Below are 24,032 nucleotides of genomic sequence, written 5' to 3'. Positions count from 1 at the left end.
AATAATGGGAATTGATGGGAAATGATGTAAATATATCACTAGCCACTTTAAACAATGCTACCTTATATAAATGTTACTTACCCTACATTATTCATCTCATACGCATACGTATATACTGTACTCTATATCATCGACGGTATCCTTATGTAATACATGTATCACTAGCCACTTTATACTATACTATGCCACTTTGTTTACATACTCATCTCATTTGTACATACTGTACCCGATACCATCTACTGTATCTTGCCTATGCTGCTCTGTACCATCACTCATTCATATATCCTTATGTACATATTCTTTATCCCCTTACACTGTGTACAAGACAGTAGTTTTGGAATTGTTAGTTAGATTACTTGTTATTACTGCATTGTCGGAACTAGAAGCACAAGCATTTCGCTACACTCGCATTAACATCTGCTAACCATGTGTATGTGACAAATAAAATTTGATTTGATTTGATTTGAAACCTAGTGTTTGAATTAGCCATGACGTTCCACTGACCCCCCACTGGTATTATCCGATTGACTGAGGCAGGCTGGAAAGTGATGCACAGCTGTGTGTGTGTGTGTGTGTGTGTGTGTGTGTGTGTGTGTGTGTGTGTGTGTGTGTGTGTTTGTGTGTGTGTGTGTGTGTGTGTGTGTGTGTGTGTGTGTGTGTGTGTGTGTGTGGTTGTGTGTGTGGTTGTGTGTGTGGTTGTGTGTGGTTGTGTGTGGTTGTGTGTTTGTGTGGAAGTGGTTGTAGTGTGTGTGTGTGGAAGTGGTTGGTAGTGTGTGTGTGTGGAAGTGGTTGGTAGTGTGTGTGTGTGGAAGTGGTTGGTAGTGTGTGTGGAAGTGGTTGGTAGTGTGTGTGTGTGTGTGTGTGGAAGTGGTTGGTAGTGTGTGTGTGTGTGTGTGTGTGGAAGTGGTTGGTAGTGTGTGTGTGTGGAAGTGGTTGGTAGTGTGTGTGTGGAAGTGGTTGGTAGTATGCGGTTGGTAGTGTGTGTCGCTGCAACACATACACACCTCAAATCCCTTTATAAGAGAAGGGCTTTGTTCTGGAAGGGACATTAGCTCTCTCATTGCCGATGCCATGCTTTAATGCACTGTGATATTGCCTTACACTGGCACCTTCCTACTACTTGGTCAAGCATGTTCTTTCTTTATCAAATCACCAGTGTAATGGTAAAGTTATTCATCAATTAGGCTCTGATTATTAGCATATTGAATAATAAAAAATATTTAGGGAGGTAAGTCAGAAACCTACAACGTTAATCGTGTTCTTCTTATTTTTTATCTAGTGTCTTTTGTTCTACCTTGTTATTTTTTTATTACATTGTTAATGATTACTGCATTGTTGGGTTTTGAGTTTGCAAGAAAGGCATTTCGCTGTACTTGTAGACGTGACACGAAAACTTGAAACTTGAACTTAATCTGTATTCCTGCATGAACTCCTCTGTGCGCCAATCAACCAACCCAACTCTGAGTTGACATTCAGGCATTACAAATGGAACTCCTAGTAGTCTGAGCCATGTTGCCAGAAGACTGATAGTGTCCCTGTTCAGCACACGTTTAATGTGATAATATTTCATCTGAAGTACCTAGGTGATGGTGTTTAAGTGTGCATCTTCAGCATGCTCTTAAAATAAAGATGGATACAGCCATACATAAACCATACCTCATGCAAGATGAAGACTATCCCAGTTGTGCTACACTATCTCCAATACACAAAGACGGAACTTCAATATCTATCATGCTTTGTAACAGTCAATAATCCCCAGTTCCCACTTTATTCAATAATTCGTGGGGCACCAAGCCCAATTTTAGACTCTACTGACAGATTGAGGTCAAGCCTGCATTGTTGAGTATATCAAACATTAAGAACACCTTCCCTTCTTTTGCCCTCAGAGCAGCCTCAATTCGTTGGGTCATGGACTCTACAAGCTGGCCCATATTGACTCCAATGCTTCCCACAGTTGTGTCAAGTTGGGTGGATGTCCTTTGGGTGGTGGACCGTTCTTGATACACGCAGGAAATTGTTGAGCATGAAAACCCAGCAGCATTGCAGTTCTTGACACAAACCGGTGCACCTGGCACATACTGTACTACCATACCTCATCAAAGGCACTTACATCTTTTGTCTTGCCCATTCACCCTCTGATTGGCCCCACATACACAATCCATGTCTCAATTGTCTCAAGGCTTAAAAATCATTCTTTGGCCTCCCGAGCGGTTCAGTGGTCTAAGGCACTACAACGCAGTGCTAGAGGTGTCACTACTGACCCGGGTTTGATCCCAGTCTGTGTCGCAGACAGCCGCGTCCAGGAGACCCATAAGGCGACCCATAAGGCTGGCTTCCGGGTTAAGCGAGCAGTGTGTCAAGAAGCAGTGCGGCTTGGCATGGTCGTCTTCCAGAGTACGCTTGGGAGGATGCATCCGTACGAGAGTTGCAGCAATGGGACAAGACTGTAACTACCAATTGGATGTCACGAAATTGGAGAGAAAAAGGGGTAAAAATTATTTAACATGTCTCCTGCCCTTCATCTACACTGATTGAAGTGGATTTAACAAGTGACATCAATAGTGGATCATAGCTTTCACCTGGATTTACCTTGTCAGTCTATGTCTTGGAAAGAGCAGGTTTTCTTAATGTTTTGTATATACAGTATTGTATTGTATAGTACAGTATTGTATAGTACAGTATTGTAATTGTAAAATCCCTTGACTGGTAATTTATCACAAATATTTCAGTTCAAGAGAAACTGCAGCTCCAGTGAGTAGTATTTAATAAAATAATATTCTCTCCTAGCCATATAATAGGATTTTCTATTTCTGAATCAAACTGTTAACACTAAGGACACTAATTAAACTGAACCTGTATCCAGAAGTTTGCAGGTTACTCGTGTTACTCGTGTTTTTGAAACACTAGCTGTAAAGTGGTGCAGAAAGAGTTAATATGATCAGAATGGATGACATGCTTTCGTCTCCGTCATTCTAATGCAAAAATATGCGATGGAAAAATAACCTTGGCGACCTGCAATGGAATGCAACTTGTGTGGGTGGCAACTGGCAACATCAGGACTGCTGCTTGTCCTATTGTCTGTGCCACGCTTATCTCTGATCAAAACAACCTTGGTACTAACATTGATTTTCTTCTGCTGCTTAGAGGAATGTGTATAAATGGCTGTCGCCTTCTCTCATTAGGAATTAATAACCCAGTTGAGAACCAACAGTAATAACTGCAATTATTTGCCAAACACCAAGATGTTATATCTAATTGAAGTGTAATTGAAGCCTTCAATTTAGAAGTATGAATATCATTCCATTTTGAATGTTTGTTTTTTTCAAGTTTTTTTTTTTACTAGGCAAGTCAATTAAGAACAAATTCTTATTTTCAATGACGGCCGAGGAACAGTGGGTTAACTGCTTGTTCGGGGGCAGAACGACAGTGTTGTACCTTGTCAGCTCGGGGGTTTGAACTTGCAACCTTCCGGTTACTAGTCCACTAGGCTACCTTGTCACCCCATGTTTGCACTACTTGTTATATGACTCTAGTCTACAATGTAGAATTGATTTGTTTGATAGCCTACCGTTCCATTGATTCGTTCCAGCCTTTACTATGAGCCTGCCTCCCCTCACCAAATGCCTTGTAGTGTACTTGAATGACTTGATTGGTTTTGTGATCATTGAAGTTTAAATCAAAGGGAAAAAAGAATAGGTCAATGTATCTATACTGTTTACAATGGAAACCTGTTTATAAGATACAGTATACTAGCTAAATGTTTATTAGTGCAGCCCATACCCTCTGTATCCATGACAACAAGGAAACCTTCCACAATGAAGACTGAGTTCTGGCTGAATCAGACACTCAGACATACAATTTTCATTTCATATAATTTCCTGGAATTTTTCAAATAATTTACTGGACTCTTCATTCCATGCAAGTTTATCCTTCTCCTTCTCCATCTCCCTCTCTGTCTCCCTCTCTGTCTCCCTCTCCCTCTCCCTGTCTCCCTCTCCCTCTCTGTCTCCCACTCCCTCTCCCTTTCTGTCTCCCTCTCCCTCTCTGTCTCCCTCTCCCTCTCTGTCTCCCTCTCCCTCTCTGTCTCCCTCTCTGTCTCCCTCTCCCTGTCTCCCTCTCCCTCTCTGTCTCCCTCTCTGTCTCCCTCTCTGTCTCCCTCTCTGTCTCCCTCTCCCTGTCTCCCTCTCCCTCTCTGTCTCCCTCTCCCTTTCCCTTTCTGTCTCCCTCTCCCTTTCTGTCTCCCTCTCCCTCTCTGTCTCCCTCTCCCTCTCTGCCTCTCTCTCCCTTTCTGTCTGTCTACCTCTCTGTATCCCTCTCCCTCTCTGTCTCCGTCTACCTCTCTGTCTCCCTCTCCCTCTCTGTCTCCCTCTCCCTCTCTGTCTCCCTCTGTCTCTGGCCCTGTGGCTCTCAATAGAAATGATACTGGTCCCTATGGACCTCTATGGCAGGAGAATATAGGCAGAGGCACGCATGCACGATTCGGTCTGCCTTCTCTGCCACCTGCTATTTTGGTTTACTTCACTCTCCTGCCTTTCCATTACTGTCAAATAGATAAGAAAATGAACAGGGACTGTGGATGTAATGTTCCCACTTTACCACCTCAGGCATATGAGGACACTGGTAACATTAGCGTCTGACCTTGCCCCAGAGAATACTACCACATGAATTTTAAACAGGTTCCTCCATCCCGGACCGAAATGACCCCAAACAGACACCATGGACATTGCGCATTGTCATTTGCTAGCCTCCAGCTAACAGCTGGGGGAATCCAGAATTATGCTGCCTTTCGTCAAATATTGATTACAAGTGTTGAGAGTACAGTTTTCCCTGGTTTTATGACTGTGTTGGAATGAAACACTGTGCACTACGACAGGGACCGATCATTTACCAGTAATGTATACATAGCAGCAATCCTCCTTACAGAGAAGCAAAACAGAGTGAAAGTTATTATATTTTTTCCTATAGGCTACGAGGATATCAAAAGTCAGTGTTTACTTGATGTCAATACATTACATATGTGGGTTTTAGTTTTTTTTTAAACTAGAAAGACAAAATAATGCATTTTGTTGGCACAGGAACATTGACATTTTCCTGCAGTGTAAGTATAGGCTAAGAGTAAGACTTCAAGAGTTTATATTGAGTTTTCAGAGAGTGAGAGAGAGAGAGAGAGAGAGAGAGCGAGAGAGCGAGAGAAACAGACAGAGAGGAGAGCGACTGAGAAAGGTAGAAGGGTGATATTGATGCCTGCAGCTCTGTGACATGTTGACAGTCCTCTGCCTTTGACAGCGGAGTCTTCCATCCGGTCGACAGAAATGTGTCAACCCTCCAGACTTTAAGTTGATGTCAAGAGTACATTTTTCTTATTTCATAGTTCTACCAACCTCTCTCCCCTTCCCTTCGCAATTCTCCACTGCCCTCAGAAGACATGACATTAATTAAAATAGTTTGCCCACAGAAAGAGGACTAACAGATCAAAGGAGTCAGTGTGGTAGAAGCTTCCTGTAATTGAAAGCTAGGTGGAGCGATGTGGCCATGTATCACAGTACTACAGCCCTGGTTTTTGATGATAGTACATGCATATGAGGAACAGCATATATCACATAAATGGTCTACCACAGTATATACCCTCTGGCTGCTCTACAAAGAGAGTTCATCCTCCAAGGGCACCTACAAGACACACACACACACCTGTAGCCGTATAATAATGTCTGCCATAAATGGTTAGTTCATATTCTTCTGTAAAGAGATGTGATGCACATTTTATGCTGATAGTTTAAGAATGGGGGGCTATGGAGAGCTATGGAGAGCTATCGAAGGTATGGAAAGCTATGGAGAGCGATGGATAATTACGGAGAACTATGGAGAGCTATGGAAGGTATGGAGAGCTATGGAGAGCTATGGAAACTATGGATGGTTTGGAGAGCTATGGAGAACTATGGAAGCTATGGATGGTATGGAGAACTATGGAAGCTATGGATGGTATGGAGAACTACGGAAGCTATGGATGGTATGGAGAACTATGGAAGCTATGGATGGTATGGAGAACTATGGAAGCTATGGATGGTATGGAGAACTACGGAAGCTATGGATGGTATGGAGAACTACGGAAGCTATGGATGGTATGGAGAACTATGGAAGCTATGGATGGTATGGAGAGCTATGGAAGCTATGGACGCTATGGATGGTATGGAGAGCTATGGAAGCTATGGATGGTATGGAGAACTAAGGAAGCTATGGAAGCTATGGATGGTATGGAGAGCTATGGAAGCTATGGATGGTATGGAGAACTATGGAAGCTATGGAAGCTATGGATGGTATGGAGAGCTATGGAAGCTATGGATGGTATGGAGAACTACGGAAGCTATGAATGGTATGGAGAACTATGGAAGCTATGGATGGTATGGAGAACTATGGAAGCTATGGATGGTATGGAGAACTACGGAAGCTATGGATGGTATGGAGAACTATGGAAGCTATGGATGGTATGGAGAACTATGGAAGCTATGGATGGTATGGAGAACTACGGAAGCTATGGATGGTATGGAGAACTATGGAGGCTATGGATAGTATGGAGAACTATGGAAGCTATGGATGGTATGGAGAACTACGGAAGCTATGGATGGTATGGAGAACTACGGAAGCTATGGATGGTATGGAGAACTACGGAAGCTATGGATGGTATGGAGAACTATGGAAGCTATGGATGGTATGGAGAGCTATGGAAGCTATGGATGCTATGGATGGTATGGACAGCTATGGAAGCTATGGATGGTATGGAGAACTAAGGAAGCTATGGAAGCTATGGATGGTATGGAGAGCTATGGAAGCTATGGAAGCTATGGATGGTATGGAGAGCTATGGAAGCTATGGATGGTATGGAGAGCTATGGAAGGTATGGAAGGTATGGAGAGCTATGGAAGCTATGGAGAGCTATGTAAGCTATGGAGAGCTATGGAAGGTATGAAAGGTATGGAGAGCTATGAATGGTATGGATAGCTATGGAAGGTATGGAAAGCTATAGAGAGCTGTGGAGCGCTGTTGAGAGCTATGGAAGGTGGTAACAGCTATGGAAGGTATGGAGAGCTATAGAGAGCTACGGAGAGCTATGGAGAGCTACGGAGAGCTGTGGAGAGCTGTGGAGAGCTGTGGAGAGCAATGGAGAGCTGTGCAGCGCTGTGGAGAGATATGGAAGGTATAAAGAGCTATGGAAGGTATGGATAGCTCTGGAGATCTATGGAAGGTGTGGAGAGCTATGGAGAGCTATGAAAGGTATTAAGAGCTATGGAAGGTATGGAGAGCTATGGAAGGTATGGAGAGCTGTGGAGAGCTATGGAAGGTATGGAGAGCTATGGAGAGCTATGTAAGGTATTAAGACCTATGGAAGGTATGGAGCGCTATGGAGAGCTATTGAGAGTTATGGAAGGTATGGAGAGCTATAGAGAGCTATGGAAGGTATGGAGAGCTATGGAAGGTATGGAGAGCTATGGAGAGCTATTGAGAGCTGTGGAAGGTATGGAGAGCTATTGAGAGCTATGGAAGGTACGGAGAGCTATGGAGAGCTATGGAGAGTGATAGAAGGTATTAAGAGCTATGGAAGGTATGGGAACTATAGAGATCTATTGAGAGCTATGGAAGGTATGGAGAGCTATGGAAAGCTATGGAAGTTATGGAGAGCTATGGAAGGTATGAAGAGATATGGAAAGCTATGGAATGTATGGAGAGCTATAGAGATCTATTGAGAGCTATGGAAGGTATGGAGGGTATGGAGAGCCATGGAGAGCTATGGAGAGCTATGGAGAGCTATGGAGAGCCATGGGGAGCTATGGAGAGCCACAGAGAGCTATGGAGAGATATGGAGAGCTATGGAGAGCCATGGTGAGCTATGGAGAGCTATGGAGTGCTATGGAGAGATATGGAGAGCTATGGAGAGCCATGGAGAGCTATGGAGAGCTATGGAGAGATATGGAGAGCTATGGAGAGCTATGGAGAGATATGGAGAGCTATGGAGAGCCATGGAGAGCCATGGAGAGCCATGGAGAGCTATGGAGAGATATGGAGAGCTATGGAGAGCCATGGTGAGCTATGGAGAGCCATGGAGAGCTATGGAGAGATATGGAGAGCCATGGAGAGATATGGAGAGATATGGAGAGCTATGGAGAGCCATGGAGAGCTATGGAGAGCCATGGAGAGCTATGGCGAGCCATGGAGAGCTATGGAGAGATATGGAGAGCTATGGAGAGCCATGGAGAGCTATGGAGAGCCATGGAGAGCTATGGAGAGATATGGAGAGCTATGGAGAGCCATGGAGAGATATGGAGAGCCATGGAGAGCTATGGAGAGCTATGGAGAGCTATGGAGAGATATGGAGAGCTATTGAGAGATATGGAGAGATATGGAGAGATATGGAGAGCTATGGAGAGATATGGAGAGATATGAAGAGATATGGAGAGCTATGGAGAGATATGGAGAGATATGGAGAGCCATGGAGAGCTATGGAGAGCCATGGAGAGCTATGGAGAGATATGGAGAGCTATGGAGAGCCATGGAGAGCTATGGAGAGCCATGGAGAGCTATGGAGAGATATGGAGAGCTATGGAGAGCCATGGAGAGCTATGGAGAGCTATGGAGAGCTATGGAGAGATATGGAGAGCTATTGAGAGATATGAAGAGATATGGAGAGCTATGGAGAGATATGGAGAGATATGGAGAGCTATGGAGAGGTATGGAGAGCTATGGAGAGATATGGAGAGCTATGGAGAGATATGGAGAGCTATGGAGAGATATGGAGAGCTATGGAGAGCCATGGAGAGCTATGGAAGGTATGAAGTAAGTAAAAACAGGGTGGTAAAAGAGGGAAGGCCTTGGTATTCTTCTTCTCCTGAAGATCATGATGGATGATCAGCGACAGTTTGCAATAGCAAGTTGAGTTGAGGCCAGGGTGAGCATTCCTTGGCACTGTTAAACATGTCTCTATAAACACACACACACACACAGGTCTTACAAGCTTTGCTGACCTCTCATAGTTGCGGACAGTAATGACATTCCAGCTTCTCCGTGTTTGTGTTATATTTCCATTTTGACTCAGAGGAACACCATGTTGAGGTCAGTGACCAACCACGTAGTCCATACTGACTACTTATATTGCTATGTACACCGCATTAGCTGAAGTACTTTGGTTGAGGTTACAGTAATATTGTGTCAGGATTATACATTCATGTGAATGGATGTTGACTCTCTAGCTACTAAAAACAAAGGAGCCTACAAGTTTACTTTAAAATACATTTGCGTTGTGTACTGTGTAATTAAAGTCAACAAACCATTATTAGATAAGCAATATTACTAGCATACAAACTAGGTAAACAGTACCAGTGTTGTGAAACCAAGATATGTAGTTAAATCTGTGTTGAATCTGTTTTGTCCTCATGCGCTCACTGATTATTGGGTATATTAAACAACGTGAGAAGATGGCGACCCTCTGTGGTTATGGTGTGTAGTTGAAGCATGTAAAAAAAATATTTTAGTGTGAGTGGTTATGCATGAAGTAGGCCCCCTGAAGTCTTACCTTTTTTTTGTCCAGAAGATGGCAGTATATACAGATTTTTCAGAAAGGCATCGTTGATAAAAAAAATTTAAAAACATAACTACAATTATCTGCACTAAACAGAGATGACCTTTCTAAAACAACATAATCAACCTGTTGTGACCCAAAAAGCATGTCACCAACACTCATCTCAAATGCATTATCACCAGAAACATGGACCCTAGTCAATGTTAAGGATTTACCCGAATTCAGCAATTGAGTCAGTCATTGTAAACTAAATATTATTTGTAGTGGAGTAAAAAGTGAATGTGTGACATCAATAACATGGAGCTATACTGGCCTGAAGGGGTATTGAGACAAATTCATCTGATCTACATTGAATCTACTTCACCAGCATTCCCTCTATGGTCGTTGTTCATTCTTGGACATTCTAAATTCTCTGTTTTTGAACAATTAATTCCATCTTGCTTCACACTAGCAACAACAAAAAAACATAATTCATCAAATATTAGGACTCTATATGTGTTTTACATATATGTTTTAATTTACATGTGTTCATTTTCAAATGGACAGATATGAACAGTGAAATCTTGTGAGTGACAGACCCAAACATACAGTAAGAAGAGATGGTTTGTATCATGCCACATTTTGCTCCAGATAGAGTCAAATACAGGGATAGAGAAAACGGGATATTGGTTAAGTTCATTATGGCAGGCCAACAATCTCTACAGTTCCTACATACACTGAAGGATCTTAATTATGTAGATATCTGCATACAGCGGGTTTGCATATTTATTTGGCCCTCCACGATAAGCAGCTGTACAGCAAGATCTCCACATGGACTGTTGGTATACATCATCAGATACAGTAAAGACAAATAGTCTTGTTCACCACCCATGTGCCAGAAAAGGCTCTGTCCCGACATTTCTCTCCATCATCGAACAACCCACTGGGCACAGAGGTCAGTTCAACGTCTAGTTTTGATTTACATTATGTTGAGTTGCCAACTAATGTGAATTCAACTTGAAATCAACCAAAAATGTGACGTGGTCATTGGATTTAGGTTAAAAGGTTGAGTGAAAAAAGGATGAAATTCCCTTATGTTGATGACTTTTTGCAAATCCAATCAGTTTTCCGTGTTAATTCAATGTCATCGCATTGATTTGTTTTGGGGGGGGGGGGTTGAAATGACATGGAAACAACATTGATTCAACCAGTTTTTGCCCAGTAGGAAGAGTCTGAAGTTATTCTTCTGGTTATCATTTGAGGGTGCAGACTAATGTCTGTCATGACATCTTCAACAGACAGTGTTAAAAATTACACTTTTGTGAGAGAGAGTCCAATACCTAGTTATAATCCTATCTCAGTGTGTCCATCCTCAAATCACCATAGACGAAGTAGGTCAGGTCTCATAAATGTGGGGTAAAGTAGGACGGCTGGAAATGATAACCATTGGGCAAGAAGTGATGTAACAGCCCTCCTGTGGACGACAAAGGAACAGAGGCAGTATGGAAGATCATATTCCCAGAGCTAAAGGACTGGAAAGTTTGGTAACTGGCTGAACTCGAGACACAAGTCACAGGACATGGGTTGACGCTGACCAAAGAGTTCGCCCCAGGCGACATCGTGTTGTCAGCGCCCGGGTTTTGTTTCTTCCACTTGGTTCTTCTGTTCTGGAACCAGATCTTGACCTGCGTCTCGGTGAGGCTAAGGGACAGAGCCAGGTTGAGTCTGTCACACACTGACAGGTATTTCGTAGAGCGGAATTTGTTCTCCAGGGCCACCAGTTGTTCGTATGTGAAGGCAGTCCTGGCGCGTCGCGGCTTGGCGCAACCGTGATCCGAGCGCCGCCGTTTGTGAGGCGAGGGGTCATGTGTGGCTGAAGTTCCGGCGCTGCTGCTGCTGCTGTCCCCGGCCCCCTCTTCTTGCTCCTCTGGCTCAGTCGTTGAGTGTACTGAAAGTGGGTTGTTGACGGCTGCCTGGTGCTTAAGATCTGCGCTACTTGAGTGGTCAGTCCCTGTGTCTTCACCTGTGCACACAAACATGAACATTAGCACTGTAAATGGGCTTTCCAAAAGCTAAACAAATTCTTTGCAAATTCGATAATATTTTTGACCTCATACATAGGGAAATAAGATCTCAAAAGCCGGCGGCATGTTGTTGAGGAAGCGCATTAATGCGCAAAACTGTAGGCCCTAAATGGTGCTGAATGGACAGCGCCACCCGACCGCCCCTCTTCTCTAGATCCATAACTTCCACCTAAACGTTTACAGTAGCCTATTTGAGATTAGTCTCCCTTGGCAGACGCGTTGCCTTCTACAACAATGTTCTAGGTCTGGGACTACCGAGACTAATTTGAGATCCTTGCGTAAAGTAAGATTTAGAAAAATAAAAGATTATCCTTGAAATTGAAAATAAAAGTATATTTAAGACTCTGTCTGAAATCCCTAAAACCAATACATAGTCTAAAATAGGCCTACCTAATAGAATAACTGTAAAATGTGTTTGATTAAAATCAGGACTTGTGCGAGTGGAACGAAGCGAGGGTTAAGAAGGGGACTATGGGTGGCTTAGCCTCTAATCCCTAAATAATGTATTTATCACAAATCGCCTCAAATGTCATGTTGCGGAAAGAAATCCAGGCCAAATCCAACTCCACCATCTACCTATGACGTGCTAATGGAGTTTCATATTTGTTAGTGGATCGATAAATCTAATCTATTTAAAGGGAAGTTTTAATCGAACGATATTTAGGATCAGAAAGGGATGTGGTTTGAAGTTTGTACCTGCAAGGTGCTGGAGGGAGATATGCAGGATGCAGTAATGGGATATCGATCAAAGCGAGCGGAGGCATCCTCAATGGGACGATTTCAACAATTATCTGGCCAGCCTGTCCCAATGCCAATCACACACACGGGCAGCGGGAGCAACCCTTTGTGGGTTTCTTAAAAGGAAACGTAGCCTTGAAAATTAAGGGAAGGTCAAATAGAGATGACAACATTTTATCTGATATAAAATAGCCACACTCTTAGTTGGTCAGTGAACCAAGAAGCTATAGATGTTTCTCATATTGGCTATTAGGCCTACGTCGTATTAACTATGGACATATTATACCATGTATTGTATCCCTATGTTGAAAATAAGTTATATGGACATTATTCGTGTAATAATGCTAAACAAATATTTTATGCTGAACTGAACGAATAGTTACGCGGGCTATGTACGTGCTATATACGTCTGTTGATTTTCTATTTTCCCCTAAAACAAAACAAAAAACAGCGAGTATACCTGTACCAAAAATAAATTTGTGTCTATAGTTTAGTAATATCTTTACCTGCTGCTTTCGTGCGCACAAGTGGCGGCTCTCCATCTGCGCCAGCATCCTCTTCAAAACGTGCCACTCGTAAGTTCTGCGAAGGAAACGTATCCTTTGTTGGGAAAAGTTCGAGTATCTTCTTGCTATTAAATTTATTTGGGTCCATTATATCAATTATAGAAAAAGAAATCCTATGACTAGATGTCATTTTCACATTAGACTCATTAGAATCCAACATCCTTTTAAATCCCTCTAAATTGATCAGTGATAAGAGGCGAGGAACTCTCGCGCGCTATTACGCACCTGGGTAGTCACTTGGCATACTTTCTGCACTTCTTTAAACGTTGGTTAAACTAGTCAACTGTCTGTCCCATAAACTGCACCTGCCCTCAGATTTCTATGTCAGTCTGGCCAAATGAAGGTCGATGAGTGAGGGGAGTGAGATCTTTAAAGCGTCTCCTCTCCGCTCGATTCGAAGAGACGCGGTTTCTGGCTCCCACGTGACAGCCACATTAGCCTTTCACAAGACCTCCTGTAATTGACTTAAATCATTTCGTCGATAATCACCCATATCATTAAATCCAATTAAATTTGACCCTTTACCGAAAGTGAATAGGTGACAGGTTGCTAAATAAAAATGTTTGGCAAAAACCTCCTGCCATGAAAATAATTGGTGACACAATCCTCTATTTCCCCTCCATGATTCGTTTAAAAAAATATATTATTATCATCTGTAAAAAGTGTGAATGTTTCAAGGTTTGAAAATGTTGCTTTGTCATGTTTTACATGTAGGCAACTGTTGCTGTCTTCAAAAGGGACACCAAAAAAGCCAAGTTAGTGCACACAACACAAATAAAGTGAGACCTCAGTCACCATCGCGTATCTATTGCGTTTGTTTGGTATATATAGTATTTAGTTTGGTTTGTTTGGGAAAGATTTCCAATACTAATACATGTGGATAACCCAACAGTCCTGTAGTCTAATTATATCTTAAAGTGGATCATTTATTATACATGTTAACTATGATCCACATGATTACAGGCAAGTCTGCCCCACAATGAGCAAACGCATATATAGTATGTTGTCTGATTATTTTCTCCCGTTTTGTGATATATTCATGTTCATAATAAATCGATTGGCACCTAAATATTTGGGATTGGAATTGAATGCACAGTGGCATAGGATTGTTTTAAACATTGAAGCCTAATGGTGAGACCAGCACTGGGTCAATATTCACAGCGGATATCAGACACGGATTAAACTGACCATCATCACAGAGCGTCGTTTTTAGGTTAGAAGGCCAAGCCATAACTAAAATGTGTAATCTATTAGAAGTATTATTGCTTGAATGACCCTTTTATATAATTTTATTTAATGATATTGAAATGCATTTTTAGTAAACAATGGTAAAATACTGTGTATGTGTGTGTGGGTGTGTGTGCTCGCGCCTTTCATGCGTTTTAGACTATGTGCACCATGCAAGTGTATGTATATTATGTAAAGTAGGAACAATTGTCAATATCCTGTAAAACTACAGCACTACTCTGGGCAGATGGAGGCTAAAGTTACCTATTGACCCAGAGAATGAGAGGAGAATGGAGATAAAGCAGACTGGAAGATGTGTGGAGAAGCAATATGTGGAGGCCTGACTGCTGGTGAAAGTGATCTCCTAACCATGTTGGTGCAACAGTTGAAGATGGACAGAAGATGGGCAAAGGAAGAGAGAAGCTGTTCTGGTGCCATCGTCATCTTCTGCTAAAGCATCTTTGTAAGACTGCTGAGGCTGAAGAAGAGGACAAGAGCGTGGAGGCGAGCTGAGTCTTTGTAAGACTGCTGAGGCTGAAGAAGAGGACAAGAGCGTGGAGGCGAGCTGAGTCTTTGTAAGACTGCTGAGGCTGAAGAAGAGGACAAGAGCGTAGAGGCGAGCTGAGTCTTTGTAAGACTGCTGAGGCTGAAGAAGAGGACAAGAGCGTGGAGGCCAGCTCAGTCTTTGTGCATAGCTTCCTGTTCAAGCAAGCTGCTGCCTGACTTCGACTTTGTTGATGCTGAACGTTGCTAAGAGACTGAACGGAAAGTGAAAAAGGTGTCTCTAACCTTTGTTTAAGCCTAATCAGTTTATCGTTGTTGGCATGTTCTAACTACACTGTAAAAAGGACTCTTCCCGATCAACCTAAGAAAATTACTTCAACTGGTTACAAGTAAATACGTTTTTTTTCTCAATTGAAAAAAATGACATTTGTTGAAAGCAAATATATGATTCAATGCAAACTGCTTTATTTGATCATTAACAAAACTATATTTCAAGTTGCAAACTATTTCTTTCAACATGCCACTTACCTTTCCCCTTTGGTTAAACTTAATAAATAACATAAATACAAACTAAGATCTGATATTTTTCCAATTAGATATTTTACTTAGGAGGTACCTACACTATCCAGATACCTTTAACTGGGTAACAAGCAGGTAGATCAAATTCCTGTAAATCAAGATATTAAGTTTGTTCCATAAGTTTAAATAATGACTCCATACACTTCTTTTAAATAGGATTTTCACATTTACTGGCTACAATATTGTAACCAACTGACTATCTCAACATTGAACCAGGCTCTTTAGTATCACATGCACTTACACAACTGTCGTTTAGTATTCAGTGCTGGCAGCCAGCAACTATAATACAAATTAACTGGAATGACATTCATTATCAAGGGTGGCCAAAAATGACAAACTTAAAGCCACGCCCTCAATAAGCCACGCCCCAACTCTTCTGATAGGCTGCAGTCGCTACATTTCCCCCACCACTATGTTATGCGCATGTGCATGAGTAGAATGATTAAACATTATTATTATTTTGGATGCTGAAGATCTACTAGACTTGATTTTTCTGAGGTAGTTTTACTTATGACAGTCTTTACTATAACTTACTAGAAGTGAACATTGTATCTTGTGTCATAGTATTGATTGACTATTGATAGGACTGCTGTATTTGTTTTACTCAGATTATTGTTAGTTTAATATACTGTAAACTTGACATATTTTGTGAAGTATACATTTTGTGTAAGCTTTTCCTTTCTCAGCCCACAAAACAAACTACGATGAAGTTAACCCAAACTAGGAAGAAGTTATTGTTAACCCTGGCTCAAGGGGCAGTAATGTCTCTGTTAAAGAGTGAGTGCATGGGATCATTTTAAATAAGAATTCCAAAGCTCCTGCTTCCGGGTGGGAATAGCAAGTGACAGTCTCTACCACAGAAACTTATGTGAGGTCCTACCTGTGCACTCTTATGGGTGAAGGAGGCATACAGAAGCCCTATTTAGCTGTGGTTCCTGTCTATGTTAGTGAGGAAGTAGACCAAAAACACATTTACACACTGTTAAATGGGCTCCCAAATTATTCCCCATCTACCATTTCCTCCCTGGTCCTGTGTTTTTTTTATGACTATGGGCGATTACTACTCTACATGGCTGCTTTGTTCCTGCCAGTCGTAGTCTGGTGGACTGGCATGATCCATAGTAGGTACATAGTAAAACATTTGTTAAAGCACTCCCCTCCTGAGGATCCTGTTTTTCTACATTAGCATGTGTATGGCGATGGCACAGCTACAGTTACTGTGGGGGCTCCATATGAATAGAGCACTGCACGCTGGAGGTTTACAACTTCCTGTGGCCGGACATCTGTTTGCATGAGGCCAGTACACAAAGCACGGCCCCGGGGACAAAGAGGGACCAGGTAGACATCAGAGGACGGTGACAGCAGCTGGCCTTGTATGCGGCGACAGTGGGCAGAGCCAGAGATCAGAGGGGGACCGCAGACCCAGCCAGAGCTCCTGGGGTGCCAGGGGGCACACTTCCATCCAGGATCCCCCACCAGGGCCAATAAAGTCATTACCTCACCAGGGAGGCTGCCCCAGTCTGCTAAATGTCGGATAATTTGTCTAATGGCAGGAGTCACATTGTGAGGGTGGTTTCCATTGACAGGCTACTGTGTCTCTTTTGTCCTCCTGTCTCCCCTGTCCCACTGTAAAGTGCGGCACACAAAGAGGATCAGTGAGTGTTAGGTACCGTCAGAGCTACTTGTTACCTCCACTGTGCTTCCTCAACACTAAAGCACTTAGGGTCGACTCCATGGCTTCACTTCCAGACTCTCAGGAATGTTTAGTCATGTTGCACAGTACAGCCAAGAAGACACATACACAAGAAGGGAATGATTATGTATGATTTAAATGGTTTTTAGAGGCCTCCCGGGTGGCGCAGTGGTTAAGGGCGCTGTACTGCAGCGCCAGCTGTGCCATCAGAGTCCCTGGATTCGCGCCCAGGCTCTGTCGTAACCGGCCGCGACCGGGAGGTCCGTGGGGCGACGCACAATTGGCCTAGCGTCGTCCGGGTTAGGGAGGGATTGGTCGGTAGGGATCTCCTTGTCTCATCGCGCACCAGCGACTCCTGTGGCGGGCCGGGCGCAGTGCGCGCTAGCCAAGGTTGCCAGGTACACGGTGTAGCCTCCGACACATTGGTGCGGCTGGCTTCCGGGTTGGATCCTCGCTGTGTTAAGAAGCAGTACGGCTGGTTGGGTTGTGTATCGGAGGACGCATGACATTCAACCTTCGTCTCTCCCGAGCCCGTACGGGAGTTGTAGCAATGAGACAAGATAGTAGCTACTACAACAATTGGATACCACGAAATTGGGGAGAAAAAGGGGTAAAATAAAAAAATTAAAATAAATATATATAAATGGTTTTTAGGAAAGTTGAAATGATACAGATGCATACAATGACATAAACACTTTGAAACGCTTTGTAAAACGCTTTGTAAATTCAACCAAAGTTCAATGATCTCTTATTCCCCCAATACTGCAACCCAGCCAGTTTAAAACGGGCACCTTTTCTGATGTGAGTTCAATGCAAAATCCCATCCCCAGCGAACCAAACCGAGCCAAGCCATGCGCCATACAGATATCACCTCCCCACACGCTGTGTCTGTGTTGGCTGCAGTGAAACCGTTGATGGATAGAATACAACCCTCTCCACTAACACAGGCTCAGTTATGCCTAGTAACCACACCACACCTATGGGCACCACCAGACCTGGAGTTGGAGACCTCTGCTTTAGTTTGACTGCGATTACAAGGTCAGTGGCATTGCCCAGTAATTGTCCTAACGGCCTCTGTACCTGTTGGGGGCCGTAATGAGAGTTTTTCATTACGGCCGGGACGGGTGAGTGCCTCTGGCAGATGCTGACAGGCAGCAGATGTGTAAAGTTGGGGGTGATTTGTAAAGGGGTTGACTCCATCGTCGTTGGGGACGGAGGGCGACGTGAGTGGGTGGAGGGGGACGGGAGGGAGGGAGGGGTAAATTACCCTGAGGGACACTGTCAGTCATGGAGCGCCCCTGTCATGGCGAGGTAAAGGTCAGTTCAACACATCCTGTTCACCAATAACAACATACACTGGGTGTACAAAACATTAAGCACCGGTCTTTCTATGACACAGACTGACCAGGTGAATCCAGGTGAAAGCTATGATCCCTTATTGATGTCACTTGTTAAATCCACTTCAATCAGTGAAGATGAAGGGGAGACAGGTAAAAACATATGTTTAAGCCTTGAGACAATTGAGACATGGATTGTGTATGTGTGCCATTCAGAGGGTGAATGGGCAAGAGTGCCTTTGAACGGGGTATGGTGGTAGGTGCCAGGCACACAGGATTGAGTCTGTCAAGAACTGCAACGGTAGTGGATTTTTCACGCTCGACAATTTCCCGTGTGTATCAACAATGGTCCACCACCAAAAGGACATCCAGCCAACTTGACTCAACTGTGGGAAGGATTGGAGTCAACATGGCCGTAATGGCATCATGGCAACATGGCATCCCAGTGGAACGCTTTCGACACCTTGTAGAGTCCATGCTCCAAAGAATTGAGCCTGCTCTGAAGGAAAAAGGGGATGTAACTCAATTTTAGGACGGTGTTCCTAATTTTTTGTACACTCAGTGTATATGCCATAAGGGGACAAAAATGGTAATAAATACTCATAGAACAATCTTCAGTAGATAGGCAAACCTCCTAGCCTACAGTGCAATGGACCAGAGACCCCCACAGACTTGACTAGACTAGATAAAGTACACTCATGGGGAAAAAAAGTGCTATCTAGAACCTGAAAGGGTTCTTCAGCTGTCTGCATAGGATAAGTATTTGAAGAACCCTTTTTGGTTCCATGTAGAACCCTTTTCTGTGGAAAGGGTTCTACATGGAACTCAAAAGGGTTCTACCTGGATCCAAAAAGGGTTCTGCTATGGGGACAGTCAAAGAACCCTTTTGGAACCCTTTTTTTTTCTAACAGTGTAGGGGTCAAAAACACTAATTGTGGGCCAGGCCCCATATGCTAGTGCGTACAGATGGGAAGCACTGTAATTTACCCCTGAGCAGCAGTGACAATGTGAGAGGAAGGCCCTGATTTGAACTGGCTTCTGTCCCACTGAAAACACACACATATTAAATGCTTTTCCTCAGCCTCAAACCACTGCAGGTATGCAATGTGCATCACCCAGAAATCAATTGCAAGGCACTGCTCCAATACATCCATGTGGATAGCCATAGGCTTTTTAATTTTCATTGTACATCACATGCCATTTCTCTCTTCCATAATCTTTTAATTAAGATCACAGCACATTGACCTGTGAAGGCTCTAGTCTACATTGTATACTTTACCCTCTGAACTAAAATGAAGCAGTATTTCAAGTCAACGCTTGGCTAGAAGATAGCACGGATTGGGTCTTCTCTGGCTTGGGAGGTTAAACACTGACAACAGTTCAGTAGCCAAGGTGGCCCTGTAAACACACACACACACAGTTCCAAGCTAGATAACTTGCTGCCATCCTTCCAGAGGGGGAGGTCTGTGTGTAATAGCTGTCAGCTGTGGTGGCTCTACTGTCAGTCAATGCTAGCATTGATCAGCCATTGTTCTGAGAAGGTCACATCATAATTCATTAACAATAATGACTCCCCCGACGCCACCTGCACTCCTTCACTTGATTTCCCTGTTTAAATTACGAGCGACTATCAGGCTGCAGCGCACCAAACAATGAAGATGTATCCGCCACGTAAAGGCAAGAGCTATTAGTTACATTATTTAAATGGACCAGTTTAAACCTGGGGAACTGTCTTTATGAAGGGCAATTAGGCACTAACCATAATTGATAATTCTTACTAATTACAATTAGGATATATAAATTGTAGGGACGGGATTTGTCATCATTGAGCTGTGGAAGGGGAGCGGCGGTGGATGAGGCAGAACAGGCGTGATGTGAAGTAGGGGGGTGCGGTTTCATTTATATCTATCTAGTGTAGAAACAGATTGTGTTTGTCCCTTCATATTTCTCCATTGACTGTTGTCCCTTCTTTGTTTCTATGTCCTTGCCAAGTACTACGTCGTTAGCTCGCTATGGTGGGCCTAAACTGCATCTGGAATTCAATAATGACACAGAATGTTTGTATGTTATCATTGGAAATTATTCAATGTGTGTGGATGACAATCAAATGTGTCTATTTTGTGTCGGTTCTTCTCATTGTGACATCTGTCCAGTCAGTCTCTCAGTTTGGTCGATCATTTCGCATGAAGGATACAATTCTGACGTTCCCTCCTTGTGCCTTTATCATGGACTATCCAGACCCTTGTATTCCCAACCTTGAATCAGAGATTTGATCAGAATTCAGGCATGAGGAGTTACCTGATTGATTGTTTGGTCATATTGTTGAGTCCATTGAGCAGCCCACAGAAAACTAATCAGAGATGTTCTCATACATGTGGCATCTGTCATTTGAGTCAGGTCAAAGTGCTAATGAAATCTGTGGCCCTGACTTCTGTGTTTTCTCAAGATCAACGCTCATGACCTTTGAACTCGGTGTCTGCACAAGTGAGGTAGTCCAAACCAAACTCAGTAACAGCCAATTTTGTAATCCATTTGGGTGCATAATGGTGATTAGGAGAGACAGTGATACAAATCAATTCCTCATCCATTGGTCTGACGTCTTGTTGGATGTGAAAGTATACACTCAGCGTACAAAACATTAAGAACACCTTCCTAAGGGGGCATGGACTCTACAATGTTTCGAAAGCTTTCCACAGGGATGTTGGCCCATGTTGACTCCAATCCTTCCCACAGTTGTGTCAAGTTGGCTGGATGTCCTTTGGGTGGTGGGCCATTCTTGATACACACAGGAAACTATTGAGCTTAAAAAACCCAGCAGCGTTGCAGTTCTTGACACACTCAAACCGGTACGCCTGGCACCTACTACCATACCCCGTTCAAAAGCACTTAAATCTTTTGTCTTGCCCATTCACCCTCTGAATGGCACACATACACAATCCATATCTCAATTGTCTCAATGCTTAAAAATCCTTCTTCAACCTGTCTCCTACCCTTCATCTACACTGATTGAAGTGGATTTAACAAGTAACATCAATAAGGGATCATAATTTTCACCTGGACTCACCTGGTCAGTCTGTGTCATGGAAAGAGCAGGTGTTCTTAATGTTTAGTACACTCAGTGCATTATTCAGCCAATAGTCAGAGCTATACCTTCCTTCGTAGCCAAGCCTAACTAACAACAATTGACCCCATACCACTGTTCTAATTGGTGATGACATCCTAAATCAGCTACATAAACTCAGCAAAAAAAGAAACATCCCTTTTTCAGGACCGTGTCTTTCAAAGATAATTCCTAAAAATCCAAATAACTTCACAGATCTTCATTGTAAATGGTTTAAACACTGTTTCTCATGCTTGTTCAATGAACCATAAACAATTAATGAACATGCACCTGTGGGACGGTCGTTTAGACACTAACAGCTTACAGACTGTAGGCAATTAAGGTCACAGTTATGAAAACTTAGGACACTATAGAGGCCTTTCTACTTACTCTGAAAAACACCAAAAGAAAGATGCCCAGGGTCCCTTCTCATCTGCATGAACGTGCCTTAGGCATGCTGCAAGGAAGCATGAGGACTGCAGATGTGGCCAGGGCAATAAATTGCAATGTCCGTACTGTGAGACGCCTAAGACAGCGCTACAGGGAGACAGGACGGACAGCTGATCGTCCTCACAGTGGTAGACCAAGTGTAACAACACCTGCACAGGATCGGTGCATCCAAACATCACACCTGCGGGACAGATACAGGATGGCAACAACAACAACTGCCCGAGTTACACCAGGAACACACAATCCCTCCATCAGTGCTCAGACTGTCCGCAATAGGCTGAGATTGGCTGGACTGAGGACTTGTAGGCCTGTTGTAAGGCAGGTCCTCACCAGACATCACCTGCAACAACGTTGCCTATGGGCACAAACCCACCATTGCTGTACCAGACAGGACTGGAAAAAAGTGCTCTTCACTGACGAGTCACGGTTTTGTCTCACCGGGGGTGATGGTCGGATTCGTGTTTATCGAATCCGACCATGTGATTTTCTGGATTTCTTTTCTCATTTTGTCTGTCATAGTTGAAGTGTACCGATGATGAAAATTACAGGCCTCTCTCATCTTTTTAAGTGGGAGAACTTGCACAATTGGTGGCTGACTAAATACTTTTTTGCCCCACTGTACATGAATGGCCTAGTCTTTCCTTTATCGTAAACTAAGACAGCGATCTGATTTGAATACAAACACACTGTCATGGTGGCATCGGAAATAGAGTGATTGAAAAGATCAGCCATGTACCACTGGAAGGTAGGTGTGTCGACTCAGATGGCAGAGTCCTGGAGCTTTATTGCTTTATTCACTGGGGATTTGATTTAATAATGGGCTTGTATTGTGTGTGTGTGTGTGTGTGTGTGTGTGTGTGTGTGTGTGTGTGTGTGTGTGTGTGTGTGTGTGTGTGTGTGTGTGTGTGTGTGTGTGTGTGTGTGTGCGTGTGTGTGTGTAGCGAAAAGGCATCTGACTACTGTGTTCCTGTGTTGGCGCTAGCCCCTTTCTCTAAGTGTGTGTGCTGAACGTCCACAGAGGTCAAAGGTTCCTGACTGAGTTAAGAGAGAGCGAAGGGTAAAGATAAACTATTCAAAGACTCACACACACAGGATGCTCACCCCCATCTCCCCTTCCCCCTCTTTCATTCCACACCCTAAACAGACAGACTTAGCCCAGTCCCATTGAGACTGGTCTAATGTATTGGTAAATATCAAGGATTAAACTGAGGTGCATGGACTTGACTATCCCATGATGTATGAATGTTTCAAAGTATTATGAAATACAATATTCATCAAATATCATTTTAAATATACCTCCACTAGTTATAATGCATAACGAAGTTGTTCTAAGTAATTCAGGAAAACATAGATTAATGTGAAACTTGTGCAACCATGTTAAATGTGAGTGAGAAATGTTAAATGATCCTGACTGTATTTTCCTGTCTGCTCTAGACTTTACCGTGAGGGATGTGCCGTGCCATGAAGCTCCTATTGAGGGCAGTTTAATTGCTACACTGAGCTCTGGATAAGTGAAGCTGCTCTAATCAAGAAAGTCTTCATCAGCCATTTCCCTCGATGATTCTCTCATTTCTCCCCTGATCGTTATTTTTCATCAAACAAGGTCTGTGCCGTGTGTGTGTGTGTGTGTGTGTGTGTGTGTGTGTGTGTGTGTGTGTGTGTGTGTGTGTGTGTGTGTGTGTGTGTGTGTGTGTGTGTGTGTGTGTGTGTGTGTGTGAGTGTATGAGCATGCAAGCATGTGTGTGTGTGTGTTTTTGTGTGTTTGTTCGTTGTAGCCTGTCTTCCATTTCAACCCCATCCTTCTCAATGAACTGAGGATAACAGATCGCCAATGGAACTTTGGCAACACATGGCTGAGGGAACCTTTCCCTACAGAGTTGACAGTGACCTTTGACAGTGCACTGGATTACTGTTGATCCATTCACACTGTAGCTTCCCCAAGGCACACCCACCTCTGAATGCGTCACACTGCTGTTTGAATTCAAACGAAACGTGGACAGAAAACCCTGTTCAAAATAATAGGCAAGCAGGCTTCAATTGAATGGAACTGACCCCAGCCCAGGGCAACAGTAAACCGTATAACATGGTGAGCTTTTAACCCATTGTATATTTAGGCAATAAGGCCCGAGGAGGTGCAGTATGTGGCCAATATACCACGGCTAAGGGCTGTTATTATGCACGATGCAACACAGAGTACCCGGAAACAG

At 43.3% G+C, this 24,032-nt stretch overlaps 1 protein-coding gene across 1 annotated transcript; it reads right to left on the bottom strand.

Moving 5' to 3' along the window:
* Positions 1-10,950: 10,950 nt before the first annotated feature.
* LOC139408406 (NK1 transcription factor-related protein 2-like) lies at positions 10,951-16,739 on the bottom strand. The gene is made up of 2 exons (XM_071152293.1): positions 16,550-16,739; positions 10,951-11,570 (listed from the first exon to the last, which is right to left on the bottom strand). Exons 1-2 carry the CDS (start codon positions 16,737-16,739, stop codon positions 10,951-10,953), a joined length of 810 nt encoding a protein of 269 aa, XP_071008394.1.
* Positions 16,740-24,032: the final 7,293 nt, after the last annotated feature.

The sequence above is a fragment of the Oncorhynchus clarkii genome, chromosome 1, assembly GCF_045791955.1.
Source record: "Oncorhynchus clarkii lewisi isolate Uvic-CL-2024 chromosome 1, UVic_Ocla_1.0, whole genome shotgun sequence".
Taxonomy (NCBI): domain Eukaryota; kingdom Metazoa; phylum Chordata; class Actinopteri; order Salmoniformes; family Salmonidae; genus Oncorhynchus; species Oncorhynchus clarkii.
Note: the sequence above shows the minus strand (reverse complement) of the source record. Positions and strands in the feature narration are given on the sequence as shown.